This window comes from Lutzomyia longipalpis, chromosome 3 (genome assembly GCF_024334085.1).
Source record: "Lutzomyia longipalpis isolate SR_M1_2022 chromosome 3, ASM2433408v1".
NCBI classification, from domain to species: Eukaryota; Metazoa; Arthropoda; class Insecta; order Diptera; family Psychodidae; genus Lutzomyia; species Lutzomyia longipalpis.
The window spans coordinates 10,525,434-10,546,540 of NC_074709.1; the positions used below are offsets into that span (position 1 = coordinate 10,525,434).

At 36.7% G+C, this 21,107-nt stretch overlaps 4 protein-coding genes and 1 long non-coding RNA gene across 13 annotated transcripts in view; 1 reads left to right on the forward strand and 4 right to left on the reverse strand.

The window, feature by feature from the left end:
* Window positions 1–7,289, reverse strand: part of LOC129791798 (uncharacterized) — a 24,668-nt gene extending 17,379 nt beyond the window's left edge. For 2 of the 5 annotated variants that reach the window (XM_055830321.1, XM_055830319.1), the window contains exons 1-2: window positions 6,188–7,289; window positions 1,800–2,128 (exon numbers count right to left, since the gene is read on the reverse strand). In XM_055830321.1, coding sequence (XP_055686296.1) covers window positions 1,800–1,857 — 58 coding nt within the window. In that variant the 5' untranslated portion in view covers window positions 1,858–2,128; window positions 6,188–7,289. Of the gene's footprint in view, window positions 1–1,799; window positions 2,129–3,636; window positions 4,570–6,187 lie in introns of those variants that run through there. The other 3 variants (XM_055830322.1, XM_055830318.1, XM_055830320.1) reach the window with 3 other exon arrangements.
* Window positions 6,416–7,513, reverse strand: LOC129794332 (coiled-coil domain-containing protein 130 homolog). Its single transcript, XM_055835131.1, has one exon. It carries the CDS (start codon window positions 7,511–7,513, stop codon window positions 6,416–6,418), a length of 1,098 nt encoding a protein of 365 aa, XP_055691106.1.
* Window positions 7,514–8,251: 738 nt separating this feature from the next.
* LOC129792029 (uncharacterized) lies at window positions 8,252–9,645 on the reverse strand. Its single transcript, XR_008750757.1, has 2 exons — window positions 8,530–9,645; window positions 8,252–8,450 (listed from the first exon to the last, which is right to left on the reverse strand). It is a non-coding gene; the product is annotated as an uncharacterized LOC129792029 (long non-coding RNA).
* Window positions 9,646–10,314: 669 nt separating this feature from the next.
* LOC129791902 (beta-1,3-galactosyltransferase 1-like) lies at window positions 10,315–15,977 on the forward strand. The gene is made up of 4 exons (XM_055830520.1): window positions 10,315–10,495; window positions 10,744–11,006; window positions 11,130–11,289; window positions 12,648–15,977. The coding sequence occupies exons 2-4, from the start codon at window positions 10,766–10,768 to the stop codon at window positions 13,633–13,635; spliced, it is 1,389 nt and encodes a 462-aa protein (XP_055686495.1). The 5' UTR covers window positions 10,315–10,495; window positions 10,744–10,765; the 3' UTR covers window positions 13,636–15,977.
* LOC129791910 (G patch domain-containing protein 4) lies at window positions 15,959–19,648 on the reverse strand. 5 transcript variants are annotated; one of them, XM_055830531.1, is made up of 4 exons: window positions 19,472–19,648; window positions 18,900–19,406; window positions 17,990–18,798; window positions 15,959–16,245 (listed from the first exon to the last, which is right to left on the reverse strand). In XM_055830531.1, exons 1-3 carry the CDS (start codon window positions 19,515–19,517, stop codon window positions 18,026–18,028), a joined length of 1,326 nt encoding a protein of 441 aa, XP_055686506.1. In that variant the 5' UTR covers window positions 19,518–19,648; the 3' UTR covers window positions 15,959–16,245; window positions 17,990–18,025. The 5 variants fall into 5 exon arrangements, with proteins under 5 accessions (XP_055686506.1, XP_055686508.1, XP_055686507.1 ...); XM_055830533.1 differs by having other exon boundaries at window positions 15,959–16,583; XM_055830532.1 differs by having other exon boundaries at window positions 16,173–16,699.
* Between the last annotated feature and the right edge of the window lie 1,459 nt (window positions 19,649–21,107).

Sequence of the window (21,107 nt, forward strand, 5' to 3'; positions counted from 1 at the left end):
CGTAACGATACTATATTCATTAAAATCTGTGCACTAGCGGCCGAGATGTAAGAGGTCAAAGTCAAAATTTGTGAAATTGTAAAAAAAATGATTTCGCATAGGTTTACCAAAATGGCTGCCAAGAAAAAACGGGTTGACCGATTTTCAAAAACTTACCAGCTTTGGAAAGGTGAGAAATGTACCATTCCAAAACTATGTAAATTTTTGAAAATCAGTGAACCACAGCCAGAGATATAGCCCCTTGAAATTACCCGGAAACTTTTGGCGGGTAGTGTAAATTAAGAGTAAATTTAAAATCATAAGAAGAAATTTGAAAAGAAAAATTGTTATTTTAAAGTTCTTGATTTAATTCAGCTTTTTGTGATATTTATTGGGTTTGGTTTAATTGAGTTATTGTCACTGACTGCAGATTAATGATAGACGAACTCAAAGAAGAATATTCTTCGAATGTATCTTTTTTTTGCAAATTCTTTTTTATTCAATTTTTTCAATGTAATTTTACCATAAAAAATTTTTTAACATCTCTAAAATCTTTCTAAACTCCTTCAGTGTCTTAGACCCCTGTTTATCTATATAATAAAGAAAGGTCTCTCTAAAATTTCGTTCCTGTTCATCTATGCATTTCTACACCGTTGGGCCGATCGTGATGAAATTTGGTACAGAGACTCCTGATACCAGGCGGTTTTTACCAACGGCATTCATTTTCCCCCCAGAGCCCCCCTTCATATAGCCCCCATATAAAAATCACGCTTTTTTGACTACTTTTTGAAATTGGCGCCATAAATGGTGTGTGAAATTCACTTTTTCCCTTTGCAATATCTGTTGGAGGTTTTTGTGTGGCCCATCTATATAATAAAGAAAGGTCTCTCTAAAATTTCGTTCCTGTTCATCTATGCATTTCTACACCGTTGGGCCGATCGTGATGAAATTTGGTACAGAGACTCCTGATACCAGGCGGTTTTTACCAACGAATACATTTTCTATTGGACTTTTTTCAGCTCAATTATTTTCTCTATATAAAATTTGCGCGAAGCGCAACAAATCCCCGCGAAGCGGGGCGAGGTAAATTGGAGCGAAGCGACAATTTACCTCGTCCGTAAATAATTGAGATATTATAAAATCCACTAAAGAAATCAACATGCGACACCACAATGCATCTTACAAATGATGCTGCTTAAGAACCCATTTTGTCGAAATACTTTTTGGTCACGAATTTCTTGTGTGATTTTGCACACTGTGCTGAAGTGAAATCGTCGTAATTTAATGCACACACGAAAGACATTCGTCACAAGATGCTCTGTGGAAACAATTGTACAACAATTTGTGACTCAATTTGCATATATTTTGCACAACACAAAATGTGCGCGTTTCATTCATTCCCTTTGAGAGCGCATCATTAAATTTTCTTCATGTTTTGCAGTACCAAAAGCCAGTGAGATGGTAGAGAACAAATAACTCGCGTGGTACATTGGCTTTGAACTACACAAACACACATGTGCTTGATGGTGAGGAAGATATTGCGGGGCAGAGACATAAAGTGAAAGTGAGACCTTCCCACATCCGTGTACGATCATGGCTGATTCTCAAATTGATCACACACAAGACTTTTTCACGAGGATCGGTGGTTGGGAATTTTTTCTTATAGGTATGTTAGTGACTCACATTTTCTTCTTCATTGCCCATAGTTGTGCAATAAAAAAAAAACCAACAACCGGATACCCACTGCGTCAATACCCAATAGTCACCCCATGAGAGCCCATTGATTCCAAGTTTTAGGCTTATAAAGAAGAGATTCTTACCACTGAATGATGCCAGAACAAGGAGGGAGAAATATCCAAAATAGTCTCTGATGTTCATCTTCACACTCCACAAACTCTTGTTGTTTGCCAATAAATCCCACCTTCACACTGCACAAAGGGGAGGGAGGTTCTTCAATTCCTTCAATGCACTTCACAAGTCTTCTCAATTTCTTGCTGCAAAATTTCCATTCACATGTTGGGTTCACACTTCACATACAACACTTTTGCTCCGATACGCCGTTTCTATCCCATCCTCCACAGATTCCATTTGAGGGCGTAAAGAAAAAGCCACAAGAAGTGAGGAATTGATGAATTGCACGTCGGAGAAACTGAAAATATGCAAAATAGACGAGAAGAAAAACTTAATATATACCTCATCAGAATGCTTTACTAAGGAGTTTTTTTTTTTAAGTTTGTACACTTCATTATTTTAAAATCTTCATCATTTCCGCTCCAATTGCTCAAATTTCATCCGTATATACGCAGTGAAAAGTACACCGCAATAGAGAAGACTCGATTGTCTCTCTCACATGGCTTTTAACTCTTCTTTTTGGATGTTTATTAAATGATTTTTGAGAGGACTACTAAAAGGATGTTGAAAGCTTTATAATTTGCTTTGAGTTTAGGCTTTTTTATCGCTTTTATGATCTTTTAGAATATTTTCTTTTCAAATTGATTGTTGTTAATTATTTTCTTTTCAAGAGAAAGGAGTTTATTCATTTTGAGGGCTTAATATGACTAGAAAAATTCAAGCAAAAATACAAAAAAAAAATAAAAATGAAGAAAAGTTTGTATTTTTAAAATTTTTCTTTTCTAGCATATATGCATCAGTGCTCACATCATGAATTTTTGTACTCGAATTATGTTGATTAATTTTTCATAAAAATGGGATTACGACACAGTAGATGACGAGGATTCTTCAAAATGGAATCTCCTCATATTACATCAATAAAAATTTGATTAATATCAACAAAATTGTAATGAAAAATCAATTGAAATGACTCATTTATAGGACATTGATCCATTTGCTTTCAAAATTTAAAATTTATTTTTTTAGCGATTCTTTGTCATATTCTTCAGGTAATTAAAGCTAACTCTAGTGATAAATTTTTCTCAAACATTTGCCATCAATGTCAATGGTGAATAATCTCCTTTGCTTTCAAAATTCTACATTTTTCAACTCTAAAAAAATACTAAAAGATATTTCAATGTGCAGTATATGTTAAAGAATATATAATTAAATTATATAAATAATTTTTTAAGAATCTAACGGGTAGTGATGAATGAAGATACCAACTAATAACCATTTGAGAGAGAGAGAGCAAAAACAGGTGCAATAAATTTGTAACAAAATCAACATTATTTTGTTCACAAATAAAGATTCTCTTTAGATTAGAAGAAGATGCTGAAAAGGCCTAAATTGCCGATGATAAATACTTTATTAATTGGTACAAGTTATGGCAAATTGGCACGGTATGGCAGTAAGAAGGCACAGATGGTGGAAAAATTGTCCGTCTTCCGTTAGCTTCTTGTGAAATTCACCTTTTGCAATTTGTGCAGAATATAAGTAGTTATGTATACTTGGAAGACATTACACCAAATATACGGAGAAATGTGACCGAGCGGAAGTTTACGGTCGTGTGTAGCGTGTTTATTATTTAATATAAAAATTCTATTTAATGGAAAACTTTCACCATGTCGCTTAACTTATATGGATCTTTCTTGGAGGATCTTCATTATTTTCCTTGATTGGGTAAAACTTTGGACTCTTTAAACTTTTGGAGATTGTTGTTGCGGGGCATGCGCTTAGGTACATAATGATTTTTTTCAGACTAACCTAGATGAGTGAGAGATGGGAAACGGAGACGACAAGACGTTGACCTAAATTGATACCTCAGCAGCATATAATACACCTAATATTCGAAAGACATCGTCAACTGCTGTGGCATTCTTTCCTTCATGCCCGTTCCTCGATGCTTCTCATTCACCTCACCGATCCGTAGCACCTTTTTTTATGTGCCACACACACTGCGTCGTCCGGCAACTGTTCAACTTCTCCTCCGTTGATGACCAACGAAAAGAGCCACCAAGATGTGCGCACACACAAGTTCTACTTTGGCCACTTTATTCCACTTTTGTTACTTCTCATTTATTCCTCATGCACTCACAAAAATTTATTTCTCTCCTCCTTCCCCAAAACACTTGACCCTTTCTCCTTCTTCCTTGGCACTCTCTTCACCTTTACACTCTGTGCCAATACGTTAGGCTATACCACATTCACATCTCTTTACTACTGGTGCAATCTATCAATTTTCACCCAAATACATTTTTAATCCATCTGCGAGCAGAAAAATGGCACAGATCCACTTGCAGCAGCAAAATAATTTTTTTTACTTCGCGACACGTACACAAGAGAGAAAGATTTCACTGCAAAATCACACACATTCGCGAAATAATTTCACAAAAATCTTCCATCCGCCTTCCAATTCTTCGTGGATTCGTTTTTTGAGATCTTTTCTCCCAACACAACACACCCATACACATTCGCTACTCGCTAAGGCACTCTCACGGGGTAAGAAGAAGCACGAAAGGGGCCACCGAAACACCGTCAAAGAGCATCTGATCCGCAAGACATCAGCAACAGAACTGAAAACGGTGTCTGAATTCCAAAGGTGAGAGAGCCCCACGAGAGTTTCTATCGCAATGTATACACAGCACATACCCCCAGCAAGAAAGTCTCATAACTTTCTGGCTGGTGATTTTATGTGTATGCGGTGTTCATCATCGCACCATTCATACAAAAATTAAATAATCTCTTTGCTCAAGGTGATCATGAGAAGTTATTCTTAGAATGTTTTAAATCTAATGGATAAAACTAATAAAATAAGATTTTAATTATTTATTTTATTTATTTATTGAATTAATTCCCAGAAATATGAAACAACTATTTAAGGGCTATACAATTAAATGCCTTCTATTCACAAATAGATGATTCGGTAGGTCAACTGGTTAAATGTACAATTTGTTCGTTTCGATACTAAAGTGAGTTCGAATCCCAATTGGGTAGAAATTTTTTAACTTTTCCTTTTGCTTTTTAGGGTTTCTTAAAAATTCAAATTTTAATAAAAAAAATTAAAGAAGAGTTCCAAATTAGCTTTATTCAAATAAATGAACAAATTTTGCAAGTTTTATCATTTTTCTTTACACCAAAATTAATTAATGATATAAAAACCATTTTATTTTTTTTTTATGTATAAACTCGAGATATTTCCATTCTTTCGAAAAGAAAAAAAAGAATTTGAATCGTAAAAATTAATGTTCGCTCATCCCATTCACCCCATTTCACGACAAAATGTACTGGTAAGCTGACCAAGCTTACGAGAGCTGTGTTTCTTTCAGTGTACCAATATTGTGAGAGCAAACTAGAACGCGAATTAATTTAAATACGCGCAAAGTCGGGAAAAGTTGAAAAGTCATACCCTAAGAAATGTTTGGAAGGCCATATCTCGAGAACGGATCCATAGATTTTCGTAAATTTTTTTTTGTTTGAAAGGTCTTGAAGTCAGCTATAACATATCAAAAAATGAAGCAAATCGATAATGGCGTTTTCGAGATATTCATCGAAAACTCATCGAAAATTTTGTTTTTGATTTTTGGCCCCCTAGCGGTCACTTTTGAAACTTCGGATGTTCTGGAGAGTTGTAGGGTTTGTTGAGATCTTTCATTTGAGCCCGGGTTGATCAAAATCGGTCAAGCCGTTTTCGAGTTATGTTCGATTTTCGATGAAAAATTGTGGCGGCCATATTGACAAACGGCTTGACCGATTTTCGAAAATGAGGTATCGTTGGAAAGCTCTTGATGGCCCCTACAACATGTCAAAATTTCAGGCCTCTACCTATAATAGGGGCTGAGATATAGGCAAAACAAAATTTTGAGGTTATTCAAAATGGCGGACGGGGGGGTGGGGGGTAAAATTTGACGTCATAATCGGACGTCTTCCAGTCGACTTTTAAACTTTGCCGTTTACCGCAAGTCTCTATCTATTACCGTTCTCTTGCAATTTAGCGTTATACTCCGGACGGACGGACGGCCAGACGGCCGGACGGCCGGACGGCCGGACGGCCGGCCGGAAAAAAAATTTTTGGCGCATACGTTTTTTGGAATGTGGGGACCCTAATTCGTGCTCATCCCAAGTTTGAGCCCGATCTGACGACTTTCGATTTTGCTCGGTACACAAAAGCTGTGTCTGAAAGAAACACAGCTAAAATATCAAAGAACAATCATGCCTTTTGTATGAAAGGCGCGAAATGCACAGAAAAGTTTTGAGACCAAAAATTGAGAGAAATCCAAGCTGAGAGAAATATTTGTGAAACAGGTTCTTCACTCACCTCGCATTGATGTCTTCCGTATTGCTCCTCGAGGCGATACGGCTGCAGATCTTCTGGGTCTCCGTCCTGACGCACACGAAAAGTGTGTTTGGTGTCGCGCGCGCGCTTGAAAATGCAACTGAAGCCCGGAAAGTAGCACACTGCAGCCCGCATCGTTTGTTCGCATTCACCCACTTCTCTGCCCACTCGTCTGATAAGAATGGAAAGTGATTTATCAGCTTTTGAATTTTATGTATCGCTCTCTGTCCCACTGCTAGAATAGTCCCCAACAAGTGAAATGCCTTTTGGGGCTTCTTCTGCAGTTTTTGGGGCTGTCTGTACATTTTCTGAGGCTTTTGCAACACTGTTTGCTGCTTCCTTGGCACAATCAGGAGTCTTTTGGGTTTCTTGATAATGTTCTTTTGATTTTTTCGCATTCTGTGAGATTCCTTCATTAGTCTCAGTTGCTGCGGGCGAGGTTGATGGTCTCTTTCTTATTCCCAAATCCAACGGATTGAGCTTCTTACTGAGCAGCTTTTCAGCTCTGATACCACCAAAGGATATAACAGTACTTCCCGGAAGTGAGGGACGATTTATAGCCTTTTGGCGCCTTTCAGCTGCTTCCTCTTCAGACGATTTAACCGTTTGCAGACACATGAGGGATGCCATATGCCGATCTTCATCATTCTCCGGTACAAGATCAATGTCCAGACTAGATTTGGCCAGGAGGGTTTTATCAATTTCCTCCGTGACCTTCAGTTCTTTCTTCTTGGTGCGAAATTCAGCCCTTAGCCGGGAATTGGCTTCATATGGATCTCGCCAAACATCCTCATTCCTCTCAAAAAGACGCCCCAAAGCAGGTTTGGCTTCAGCGGAAGTTGCCAAATCCTTTGCAGAGTGCTCCAACTTGAACATGGCATCATCAAAGAGTCTCTTCTGCATCTCCTTGTCATCTGGTACTACCTGGCCATTTTGTGTGGGATCCCAGCGATTTTCCTGTCGACGTGCCCCCGAGAGAATGACATAGTCTAAATTTCCGGGATCTGTTTTAATTTCAAAGTGATTTTCGCAGAGATGACACTTCATCCGGAACTGGTAGACGGGTGTTGTGTAGTACATTCCCACCTTTTTCTTCTCAGCATTGTACCGCACGCCCATGCCGATGTGATTTTGACATCCATCGCACCAGATGTTGTAGGGCATTTCAAAGCGAATAATGAGGATCCCCTGATCCAGCTTCCGGGCTCTCTCTCGCAATGCATGAGTTCCGAGGAATTTATTGAGTCCGCCAGCTCGTGGATCATAGTCCGGGGGGTAATATTTGTTCTGTCCTTTCCTTTCACCCATTTTTCAAACGTTTTCACTGATACCTCACGCTTTTTTACGCAAATTATGCAATTTTTAATGGCACGCAAAAAATTGCGAAGAATTTAGAAAATGTAAACAAACTTTGAGGTTATGTGAATTACACCCAAATATCCCCATAAAGAGTGTCCATGGACAATCCAATGGATTGTCCATGGATTCGTCCCATGTGTCCCATGGAAATTTCTTGTTTTTTTCTTATATTCTGTCCTACGACAAAATAAGACATCCTCAAAGACATTTTCATGACTTCCGAGTCTTGCTTTCGTACGACAGATTTTGGACAGATCATAGGACTTGTCACTTATTTCCGGTTAGGATTTGTCCAATGTTTACAAAATTTTTTATTGGACACGTCAGGGGACAGTCCATGGACAGCCTATACAAAGAACATAGGACATATCCAGTGTTTAGAAAATTTTTACAAGACGAGTCAGTGGACAATCCATATGAATAGCATAGGACAGATCCGTGTAGAGTAAAAATCTAGCAGACACCTCAGAGGACAATCCATGGGACAGTCTATACAAAGACCATAAGACATATCCAGTGTGCAAAATTTTCAGTGGATACATCAATGGACAGTCCATACGAATAGCATAGGACAGGTCCGTATTTAGAAAAGTTCTAGCGGACGCGTCGTAGGACATTTCATACGAATAGCTTAGGATATGTCCAATTTTTTTCTATTTTTTTTTTTTTACTAAAAAACGCTTTGAATTAATTTTTTATTTTTTTATTTAAAAATTATATATATAAATCTTACATGTATGATACTTTGTCCTTCGGCGGTTGAACTCTGACGTCCTGGGTCTTTGAGATGTTCTGCAACTCCTGTATTCCAAGACACGGGATGCTCTGCAATTTCTGTTTTCCAAGACACGGGATGCTCTCCTACTTCTGTTTTCCAAGGCACGGTCTGAAAAGACAAATAATTTTATGAATATTAAGTAAAATCTTCAAAATAAAATGAGATATAATCAATCAATGATAAGTACCTTTTCTTTTCTCCATTCCCTTCGTCATAAATGCTGATAGTTCTCTTTGGCGAGCTTTTGTAACGTGGGAGTATCCGTAAGATAGTTGTCCGGGAACGCCGGGAACATGTAGCTGTAAGAATATTACAGAATATAAGAAAAAAACAAGAAAAGTCCATGGGACACATGGGACGAATCCATTGACAATCCATTGGGTTGTCCATGGACACTCTTTTTGGGGAGCCTGGGAGAGTCCGGAGAATAGAAGTTGTCCGGGAACATGTAGCATGAAAAGACAAATCAATGAATAATAATGGAATAATAGAAAAATTTGTCAAATATTACATACATAATATTTACTACTACTACCCCGACTACTTCTACTACATACTACTGCTACTACTACTGCTATTACTACTACTACTACTACTATTTACAGAAGAGCGCTCTTTAATTAAAATACTTCTCTTTTTACCTGCTTTTATTCGAAAAAAATCTCTCACCTGGACTTGTCGAAACACGTAACCTGTAAAAAAGAAAATTTCTATTTTCGCGTACAATTATATAAATTGCAACTTAATTTCTTATACACATCGTTTAACTATATCCTAATTAGTGTATAATGTACTTACTTTGCTATTTTTCCGGATATTTTTCCCATTTTTCCATTTTCCAACGCTGCTACACACGCACTCTTCACAGAACAAAGACATTTGAACAAACGTAAGACATATCGATGGAAGCATATGTCGAAAGTCCAATGAAAATAGTTGGACTAGCATTAGATATATGAAATTTTAACGTCCTATGATATTCCTTTGGATTAGCTTTGGACGTCTGAATTAGACGTCTTAAGAGATATCGTAGTACAAGATATTATACAATCGTGGGATATATCCCAATCGAATGTTCAATGATGAACTAATGGACTGGCATTGGATACGTCTAACGTAAACTTTCCTCTGAAATTCCTTTGGACTAGCATAGGACGTTTGAATTAGATGTGCTAAGATAAATCGTAAGATTAAACGTTCGACCATCGTTGGACATATCTCAAACAAATGTCCAATAATAAACCAATGGACTGGCATTGGATATGTCCAATTAGAATGTCCTATAAATTTTCCTTCGACTAGCATTGGATATCTGATTAAAGTGTCCTGAGGTAAACTGTAGGATTAAACATTAGACTATGGTTGAATATATCTCAATCGAATGTCCAATGGTAATCTATTGGACTGGCATTAGATACGTCCAATTAGAATGTCCTATAAATTTTCCTTCGACTAGCATTGGATGTCTGATTAAAGTGTCCTGAGGTAAACTGTAGGATTAAACATTAGACTATGGTTGAATATATCTCAATCGAATGTCCAATGGTAATCTATTGGACTGGCATTAGATACGTCCAATTAGAATGTCCTATAAATTTTCCTTCGACTAGCATTGGATGTCTGATTAAAGTGTCCTGAGGTAAACTGTAGGATTAAACATTAAACTACTGTTAGACATATCACAATCGAATGTCCAATGATAATCCATTGGACTGGCATTGGAAACGTTCAATGTAAACGGAAATTGGACTCATATAGGACAAGTGAAGGACACGTCCCAAGAAAAATCATTAGACTAGATATAAGACTGTAATTGGACATATCCCAAACGAATGTCCAATGATAATCCTTTGGACTTTCATTGGATATGTTCGCTGAAAAAAGATCACATTGGATTGCTGTTAGACATGTCCATAGACATGTCTACAATAATAGGACAACTCTTTATGGGGATTTTGAATATTTCTGTTCCGTTTTGTAGCCTTTTCACGAGGAAGTTTCCTATGAAAATTCCTATAAAGTAACGGAATGTCCGTGGAAAAAAAGCTCGTGTCAAAAAAGAAATATTTTCATTTTGCAAATATTTTTTCTTTCTGTTTTCGTGCATTTTTACAACAAAAAACGCTGCGAAAATGAGATAATTAGGAAGAAAGGTAAGTAGAGACGGGCTTTGGGTAGGCGGTTGGCCCGAGTTTAGTGTGAAAATCCTGGAAAATTTGGTGGAAAAACGAAGGTCACTGTCGCACTTCCTGTTTTGTTGTACAATTTTTCCAATTTCCCGGAAATGCCGCAATGTGGGTATTCCCGCAATGGCTTGTTAGCCTTTGGTGTGGAAGCACGTGAAAGTGAGACTCAAACGATTTGCTTTGATTAATTCTGTGTGTACGTATATTTTTGGTAGATGCTACAGCAGGGGGGCCACAATGATGATGGGAGATTTATCGAATCTACTGGAGAGATCTCGCCGCACCACAAGTGACTATACCCTGGTTAGCACAGGCAGCAGTTCCGACAACGAAGGCGACGATGAAGTGGTATTTGGTGCTCCTAGGAATCGTCCAAAGCGAAAGTGCTACACGCAATGTGGTGCCATCCTGATATTTCTTCTCTTTCTCCTATCACTAATCTACATACCCCTCTTCCGGAACATACAGAATCGAATAGGTGAGACAGAGACTTTTACAAATAATCCCAAATCATCATCCAAAGCTTCCTGGACAGTTTAGATTTCTCAGAAAGGAAAGAATGAAAAAGAATCCCTCATAAAGCTTTTCATTTCTCTTCCAGTAAGCATCCCTGGTTGGAGCTACAACACATCCCGCGACACAGCGGAATATGTCTTTCCACACCTAAACACCTCCCTAATTGAACCGACCACCTTTGACACGGAAAACAACATTTTCCTCCTCATTGTTGTTTGTTCAGCTGCCAACAATTTCTACGCCAGGTAAATATCCTTTCATTTCTTCAAAATCAATAATTACTACATTATTTCTCATGTTGGTTTTATCGAATTCTTGTTGTACTCCGAGTGAGTGAGCAAGACATAAAAGTCCATGTTAGTTGATTTATGTACATATCGAGTTACCTATACTTTTATTTATTTGTTTGAAGTCAATGAGGTTGAAATGTCTTTTTTTGTAATTTATTTTACGGGGGATATTTTAATTTATTAATTATAAGAATTATTGATTAGATAAATCTAACTGAACTGCCTAAATTTTCCTTTTATTGTGAGAAATTATTATGAACTAAAATAAAGACTATTCCTCTAATAGCCACTGAGGATGACACGCAGAGTGTCGAAAGCTCTGGCAATTCAATTGTTTTAATTGCTGAATTGAATTTTACCCGACGCTCACAGGAGAAAATTCCAAAAATTTTCAAAGTTTTCAAGCAATCCGAATTTCGACGAATAATTCGAATATTCTTAACAAATAAATTCTTCATGACAAATTATACTACTTTTCATGCCAAATTAACGCTGAATTGCCCATGATGGCAATATCTGCTTTTCCTCAAAAATACTTATTCTTAGAATGCTTGAATATTTGGTCGCATAAAGTCGGGAAAGGCCTTTTTAATTCAAATTTAGTCAAATATTCAGTTGTTTTATTATCTTTGGGTCATTTTAATGGATTTTGAGAAACTCAACAGACATGAAATCCAGTATATTTCATCGTTTTCCATACAAAAGGTAACTTTTACATTTTTTGCTCTAGCGGCTACAATTTTTAAGACATCAGCTTGAAATAAAAAAAGCAAATAAAACTTTTTGAGTTTACGCATTTTTTGGCGGCAGAGGTTTTTTTTTGCGATATCTCAATCCAATCAAAAGTTATTCGCGGTTAAAATCATGCTCTAACTTCCTGGCCACCCTGTATATCGATCGGGCTCATTGATGAACCTACAAAATGATGACCCAAAAATCCATTCAGATTTGCGAAAAACTGTTCTCAGTCAAAAATATGTGTCTGCTTAAAAGCAGAATTTTCTGATTAAAAGATGGGACCCAACTTTACACTAAGGCCCCTCCCCCTCCAGTTTGAATGGAGGTGGAGTTTAGTTAATTTACTCAATAGAATCGCAAGTAAATTCCCTTGTTGAATTGTAAATAAAGAAGAAGAAGATAGATTACTTGATTCTTATTGGTTCATCATAAACTAAAGAAGAGTCTTTATTGGCTAATTATTATGAGATTCTATTCTACAAGGTGGAGCTTCAATGCAAAGTTAATTTAAAGGAGTTTTTTTTGTAGTTGAAAGAATCACATCTAATGTGAATACTTTGGCCTTATCTTTTTAGGCAATCAATTAGGGAGACATGGGGAAATACAAGCGAATTCAATTACAACTACCTCCCGCGAATACATAGCAATTTCCGCGGGAAATACCTACGTGCCGATTTGAAGCGCTGGCGTGGATACTTGTATGAAGATCCCCAATCATCATCTAGTCATGTATCCGTGGAGAATGTCACGGAAGCCGCGGAGCGCGTGAGTTTTGTGCGGATGAAGGTGATTTTCCTACTTGGGCAGACCCAAAGTAATGAGACACAGAACCAAATTGTGGCGGAGAGTGAACAATTTGGGGATATTGTGCAGGAGAGCTTTGTGGATAGTTACAATAATCTCACCCTGAAGACGGTGATGCTCCTCAAATGGGTGACAAATAATTGCCTCGATCGCGTACGCTTTGTCATGAAGTGTGATGATGATGTGTTCGTGAATGTGCCCAATTTGCTGCATATCCTCCTCGGGGGTATTGTACCCGTGTACAATGATACGCTATCCTTTTACGATCTCACCAGCTTCCTGGCGACACGGAAGAAGAGTGCAATTGTGGATCCAAAGCACCTTCTTATGGGCTTCCTGTTTTGCCGTGCCAAGCCCATTGCGGATGTAACGAGTAAATGGTATTCACCAATTTACATGTACAGCGGTACAACGTATCCCAATTACCTCTCAGGCACGGGGTATGTTATGTCAGCTGATACGCTAACACTTCTGTACAATACATCCCTCAAGACACCTCTCTTCCATCTCGAGGATGTCTTCCTCACTGGGATTTGCGCCAATCGTGCTGGGCTCAAGCCACGTCACAGTCCCCTCTTCACGTATACCGTCGTGAAGAATTTGTGTGCCATTCGCGGCATGATAACGCAGCATCCGCTCTCTCCGGACGACATTAGGCGAGCCTATGACTTTGTTACCAACACCACCATCCAATGTCCAGCTCCTGATGTTCATTTTAACAGCAAAAAAGTCCTCGGACGGTCAAAATTGTGCAAATAACTTCGCCGTACGCGTGAGTATTTATTTACAAAGTATTCCCTTCTATAACTGATCGCTTCGAATGTTTTAACTTTGTGGTAAGAAGATCTGTGCGATGGGTAATTTATTGAGGAGACAATTTTTTGTGTGTGAGTGTAGAGGAGATACCAAGTGATTTATTAATTAATAAATATACCTAATAATTAATAATTATACCTAAAAGTGAAATTGCTATATTAGGAAAGGAAGCTGAATTATATATATGGAATTCTTTCTTGAAATGCTAGTGATATTTTGTATTTTATGAATATTAAAAAAAGGAAAGAAAATGAAATTCGGAAAAGGAGAAATTGTGAGAAAAAAAACTCACAAAGAAATATAAAATGAAACGATATTTATCAGCTTTGAATCAGAAATGCCAGAGAAGAGAATTTTTTAGGATTGTAATAAATTAAAAATTTTGCAGGGCATTAGGGGATGATTCATTTGATCACTGGTCTCTTATTGAGGGCTTAAGAGAAAAGAAAATAAAATCTTTTGGATGTAATTGAATTTCTGCAGCTGTTAATCAAAGTTTCACTAAAGTTTAAATAAAAATTAAAAGAGAAACTTAATTTTTTTTATGGATTTTATTCTTTCCCAAGAATATAAGACGATAAAAATTAAGAATTATCAACCTAGAAGCTAAGATCAAGAATTCTTCTGTGAAATCTCATTTGCTGCAGAAATCTTCTTGGTCTAATCAATAAAAGACTAGTGATGACTTGATTTTGGGTAAAATGTAGTGTAGTTAGCAAACAAATATTATAAAATATTATATACCTACAGTAAACCATTCAGCGTGATATGAAAAAGGAGTTTATTCACATTTGTTCCTTGTCATGAATCCTCATTCGAAGATACACATCAGATAGAAAAAAAATTTTCTTCTGAAAGGTCAAAAAACATTTCACAGAAATCAGTTGAGAAGATTTGAAAAAAAAATTGTTTAAAAATGTATAAAACACACCCTATGAAGCATATGCTCTTACATACAAACCTTGCGTCTTAAAGTTACTTCAAAAGGCACTACGTCAACACAAGGGAGCGTAGTATCGAAGAGAATAAGTAGGTAGTTGATATAGAAAGTAAATGCGTATACCTTTTTTCTTTCAATAGACGCGTATGACATTTGCTTCAATGCTTCATTCGATTGATTTATTAGCTTGAAATAAATTTTATAAAACATTTTGACATTGACTAAGACACCTTATCTATGATTCTATTCTAATTTTGTTTTCAAGATTAAAAATCAACGTTTAATGCACTGCAGCATATGCATTATACCTTTAAAGAGAATATGGGGTAGAATGGGGGCGTGTCTTTTGTATTTTCTTCAGATTTTTATCAACAGATCGTTTTCTATGTCCGGTCTATATTCTCGCATGATGTCACTTTAGAAAGAAATGTGAATAGACTCCTTTTTTAGATTTTTATTTCTCGGTTCCTATCATATGAAAGTTATCCTAAAAGACGTCTAGCATAAAAATTTCGCAAATTCTCGAATGTTTCCTACAAAGAATCTCATTTATTGCCAAATTCTCGTTGATGGTTAGTATAGAAACAATTTTGCAGAATCTCCATTTTTTTACGAAAATATCCTAATGCTGACGTTCTTGGTTGCACAATTTTCACAATATACGCTGAATGGAAGCATTGAGTTCCACACATAAATTGTAGATTTTAGTTTCAATTTGACTGGAAAATTGATGGCATTAAAGAACCATTAGAGAGATCTTCATGTGAGGTCCATTTTAGAGAAAGAGAGAAAAAAAATCACATTTTGTGTAGTTATCAAAGAAAGCAAAAAAAAAGTTATTCCTTTTCCTTTATAGGTTGCGCAAAAAGAGAAATAAAATTTGAAATAAAAGACAAAATAGTAAAGGAAAAAAAAACATAATCTATACCTTTTTCTTCTATAAAATTAAAAAAAAAAGAAGATTAAATTACAGAAATTAATATGAGATTGCATGTAGACACAGTAAAGCAAAAACAGAATCTTAAAAAAAAAACTACATTTGATGAATACTCAAATATAAATAGCCAGTTTTTTCCATAAAATAAAGTTTTTTCTTCTCAAACTCGAAAAAAAAATTAAGAAATTTGCATCTTTTGAACAAGATTAAAAAAATAAATTATTGATTAATAAAAAAAAAATGAATTGTAGTTGTGCCTTGATCAAACATCTCCAAACTCTAAATTAGAAGAACGAAGAAATAATTAAAAGAAAAACGATTGATGAGATGATCATAGATGGAAAACTTAATGATTAGCACATCCACCGTTTAATAAAAAGAATAAAAAATATTATATCCAAATATGAATTTATTGTATATTAATTCTTCTTGCTTATGCACGCATAGTTGCAAAGGAAAACAATAATATTCGTTTTTATTTTACACTATTTGTTTTTTTTCTAATTTTTTTACGATCCTTTTTCATCATTAACTAACACGTTGCCCTGCCAGTTTACGCGGCATTCTTCACTCTAGTTATGCTTACAATTTATAATAATAATATTTCTTTTTTTTTTAATAATATAATTCATTTAATTCTGCTTTACATTTCCCTTTAACCGTAAACTGTAAGAATCTGTACAATTTTTTTTTAGTTTCTTCATTTAAGGGTCTATCACACTAAGATTCTTTTAGGACTAAAAGGTAAGTCATTAAAGGTTTTTTTTCTCTAAATTTTTATTGAATGAAAAAAAAAATAATATAAAACTCAACACAAAAATATAAAAATTGTATAATTTGGGAGAATAGGATGACTTTTAAGGACTTTAATAAGTTGACGAAAATAGTACCTACTAAAATTCATTTTTCAGTGAAGTTTTACGATGTTTAAATGTAGAATCAATAAAAAATTGGTTCTCTTTTCCTTTTTCTTTTTTTTTTATTAAATAGAATATTCTGCTAATCAAGAAATTGCTTTAAAAAATAAATATATGTACTCAAAATAATGTGTGATAGCCCCTTATTTCCTATATCCTGCTTCTCATCTCTATGATGATTCTTCTGCTATTTTGTTAATTCCTTGTTAATTCCTTGATGCAGGAAAACTTCCCACAGATGATTTTTTTGTAGCAGAATACAGGACTTAAGGGGGGTCTCTTGTGAGAGTTGGTGAAGCTGAATGTATTCATTTTTCTTGGGGTTTTTCTTAAACTTGGTTTTCAACTGTTGGCCACATTTAAAGACTTGTTATTGAAGAGTAAGAAAATCACTTTCCGCCATCTTAGATGCGACGCCATCTTGAGATTTTCCACAAAACACAAAAGTAGGTTTTTCTCAGGATTTACTGGATGGATTTTGATGGGGTAAAAAGCAAATGAAAGAGGAAATATCAACGCAGACTTCGTAGGAACAGAATTTTTAATTTCCATTCTGGGGCTGAGAAAAATGGAAAAACGTCAAAAAATTGTGAATAAAAATCAAATTTTTCCATTTTTCTCAGCCCCAGAATGGAAATTCAAAATTCTGTTCCACCAAAGTCTGTGTTGGTATTTCTTCTTTCATTTGCTTTTTACCCCATCTAAATCCATCCAGTAGATGCTGAGAAAAACCTACCTTTGTATTTTAAAGCAGTTCTGTGGAAAAGTAGGAAAATCACAAGATGGCGTCGCATCTTACCTAGATCTAGAATTTCCATTCTAGGGCTGAGAAAAATGGAAAAATTTGTTTTTTGTTCACAATTTTTTGACTTTTTTCCATTTTTCTCAGTCCCAGAATGGAAATTAAAAATTCTGTTCCTACGAAGTCTGCATTGGTATTTCCTCTTTCATTTGCTTTTTACCCCATCAAAATCCATCCAGTAGAACCTGAGAAAAACCTACTTTTGTGTTTTGTGGAAAATCACAAGATGGCGTCGCACACAAAATGGCGAAAAGTGATATTCTTACACTTCAATAATTAGGCTACAAAAACCAATATCGGAAAACCAAGTTTAAGAAAAAGCGCAAGAAAAAAGAAAAGAGGCTAATAAAGTCACTTTAAGGTTTAGAAAAAGCTCAAAATATCATATTTCCCAAACACATAAAGCGAAATGTATAACTCATTCCTTTAGGAAATTTACTGCCCTGCAACTCTTTCTCAGTTCATTTTGTTCTATCTAGCTAGGAAATATGATATTTTAGGCTTTTTCTAAACCCTTAAGTGACTTTATTAGCCCCGCTCTCCCCTACATATAATTATGTCAATTCCAACAATTTGCCCAAGAGACCCCCCTTAATGCTCGACTTTTTTGTTTTTGTGTTGCAAAAAGTGTAAAATGTGTAAGAAAAGAAAAACCGTTTTTCACGAACACAACAATAGTTTTTTGTTTCCCTAATTCTTACCGGAAGTACCGGCGGATGTTTCACCAAAGCAGCTGATCAAGGATCAATTCCCTCATCATCACTTGGCTCCTTTGTCGTGAGTGACTTTGCGAATTTATCCATAATGTGACGCATTTTCCTTCGTTCCTTCTTGCTTGACTTCTTCGGCGGTGCCCCCGCACACTCTGTTCGGTGCTCCGATGCGGAATCATCGAGCTCCACCTCAATTCCCGTGCTCGTCTCAAAGACACCCCGATCGACGATGGGATCATCCGTGACCCGAAGGCGCTTGTGGCTGCGACTTGTCTCCCCACCACCACCGAAGCAATCTGTCGAATTGCTCGCTTCTCGGTAGTCACCACTCATTTCCGGGACTGCTTCGCGCTTCCTCTTGGACTTCTTTTGCGTCTTCTCCCAGCGTTTTTCACTATCAGCAATGCGCTTCTTGAGGGTTTCCTGGAAGTCAAAGAGAAGTTCCCGCTGCGTATCGTCCTCTGCTTCACGATGCTTCTTCTTCTTCTTCTTGATCTTCTTGTGAATCTCATGAGATTTCGCATTCATCTTCAGGAGGCCATCCTTGGGCAATTTTGCCGAGAGATCAATCTTCTCCGTGGCTTCTGATAGCTCTCGATCGACTTTTCCCTCGCGCCTCCGCGCTGCTGGTGATTCCAAATATTCCGTGAGATAGAGGAGATCTTGAAGTTCATCTGAAGCTGCTTCGGGGCTACCGTGTGGCGTGGGAGCAGCAATGGGGCGTCGTTTCTTCTTTCTCTTGCTAACTTTTGTTTGCCAATCGGTGAAATCTTCCGCAGGTGCCTTTTTATCTTCGCCTGGAAAGTTTTTTGAGGGAATTTTCATTAATTTGCCCTTATTTTGGATTGTCAGAGGTGTGAGTGCTGGACAGAGAGAACAAAGAACTGCATGGACTTACCCATTTTCTGCAGAAGTAAATTATCTTGCTCAGCTAAACGGGCAAGCTTTCCGGATAGCGTTAACCCATGCCGAGCACCCTTATGAGCTGTTCGTCCACCACATGCACGGAAGAGGTCATCATCATTGAGGGCGGGTCTTGCCAATGGCGTATAATCCGTGAAAGTATCACCATCTTCCTCCTCAATGCGATCTTCCCGCCCTTCGGCAGTGAGTGTGGCACATCGGACAAAGTTGCCGTACGTGGAAGACTTGGTGGCATCACTCTGATTTGGTCTTGCATAGCCGCACGTGGAGATTTTAATGGATTCCCCATCCTTAAGTTCCATCTTAACAGACTCCCCGTCGGACTTGACGTCTAAATTGGCCGAAGCACTGTTGTAGGCATTCTCCCACCAGTTATTCTTGAATTCCGCAGCACCATCATGACCCAGGCCACTCGTGTCGAACTTGAGATTGGCTTTCAGTGGCTTGGAAATGCCCGAATTGTGCTTCCCTAGGCCCTGACCTAAAAAGCAAGATGCGTGTCATTTGAGCGATCACCTGGGGCGCCACACGGATTCACAAACTTACCCTCGCTCCACCCATACTTTTGGAGGATTGACTGGGCGAAATTCATATCCTGCCTGTTCTCGTGCACACTTCCTCGACACTCGGACGACTATCATCCGTATAGAAATTGCTTTGAATGGAGAAAAACGATTCCCCCATGTGTGTTCCACAGAAATCTTTCCACAAAAGCATTAGAAGGTAATGGGGGTTTATCAACCATAAAAATTTTTGACTTTTTATTTTATTTTATTTTATATTTTTTTATTGGCCTTGTGGCTTGAAAAGGGGCCGTAAAGCTTTAAAATTAAAAAAAATGCTTTTTAATTTTATTTTGTATTTTGTAAAAATAAAAATATTTTAGCGGTTCTTTTAATTAGAACTTTCTGAAAAAAAAACGTAAAATCGGTTAATTCAACTTTATAAAAACATTAAAATAACGCTAAGTTAGGGCTCATTTTGAATTAGATCTATAAAAAACTTGATTTCATTATTTCTTTTTTTAGTGGATTGATTAACCCCTTTTTTTGGATCCTAAAAATTTTGTTCCGAAAGAGAACCTAGCTGGTAAATCGTCGCTTGAATGAGCAATTATTCTATTGTAATTTATGCGGCATATGCTTGTTAACCGACGATCTCCTAACTCAACCAACTGAATTTATAGGTTATGGAGTAAGTTTACACTGATCAAAGCTGGATGATTATTTTTAAGATTATCAGATGAATTGTAGTAAAACCAGCAAGAAGATTAATCGGAAGTTAATCTTTCTATAGACTAGTTCAGAGAAAATAGGACAAAAACAATGATTTCTAGATTTTCTGGCATATGAAGTTATTTGCCGGAACGAACAATCAGCTGATTGATTGCTGATCTTTTTTTTGCCTTTTTTAGAAGTTTATCTTACAGTGTGTTGTCATCATCCACTTTAATCAGTTAAAACTTCCAGTAAAAGAGGTTTCTTTGCTGTAGTTGTTTAGCAGTTTTAGAAGAAGTTTTTCCTAATCTTCCTTAATTTAAATAAGAATTACAAAGTATTAATCCTTAAGTTTGATATTTAACAAGCTCCAGAAGGAATGTCTTTTCCTCAATAGTCCTTTATTTTCTTTAACCTCTAGGCCGCCAAGCGGGGTCGTTGAACGACCCCAGCCCTATATTTCGTGCTATAACTTAATAAATATAAAAGATACCATTCCCATCTTTTGGAAATAAGTTCCTTAGTTATCTGAGGAGGTTGTGTAAAAATTTCAGCTCAATCCGTCCACCACAAGATATTAAGGAAAATGTAGAAGAAGGGAATTCAAAAATTTGTGTAACGGCCATGCTGCGGAAAATTTCTTAGAATGAAGTTAGTCACATCATAAATCATATGGTTGAAGGGGGTTGAGGGGGTTGAACACACAACCGTGTTTACTTTCTCACTTTACCATCTCAGTGTCAGAATTATCGCGAATAAGTAACATAAACAACATAAAACATAATTAGAAGCATATAAATGTGCAAAACAATAAAGAATATTCGAGAAATATTGCCATTTATCACGGTGCGGGAAGTGAGGGGAATGTGGGGAAGTAGTGAAAAAAAATAGCAGTTGCGGTCAACTTCGTGGCAAATTTCTCACGAAGAAATAGTGAAAAATGAGTGAAAAATGTTTTTCCCTAA

Coding starts and splice junctions, on each gene's coding strand:
- LOC129794332 (XM_055835131.1), bottom strand. CDS start 7,513: ATGGGTGAAAGGAAAGGACAGAACAAATATTACCCCCCGGACTATGAT.
- LOC129791902 (XM_055830520.1), top strand. CDS start 10,766: ATGATGATGGGAGATTTATCGAATCTACTGGAGAGATCTCGCCGCACC. Junction 11,007..11,129: donor GAACATACAGAATCGAATAG/GTGAGACAGAGA, acceptor TTTCTCTTCCAG/TAAGCATCCCTGGTTGGAGC. Junction 11,290..12,647: donor GCCAACAATTTCTACGCCAG/GTAAATATCCTT, acceptor TTATCTTTTTAG/GCAATCAATTAGGGAGACAT.
- LOC129791910 (XM_055830531.1), bottom strand. CDS start 19,517: ATGAATTTCGCCCAGTCAATCCTCCAAAAGTATGGGTGGAGCGAGG. Junction 19,407..19,471: donor AAAGTATGGGTGGAGCGAGG/GTAAGTTTGTGA, acceptor CTTGCTTTTTAG/GTCAGGGCCTAGGGAAGCAC. Junction 18,799..18,899: donor TTTACTTCTGCAGAAAATGG/GTAAGTCCATGC, acceptor AAAACTTTCCAG/GCGAAGATAAAAAGGCACCT.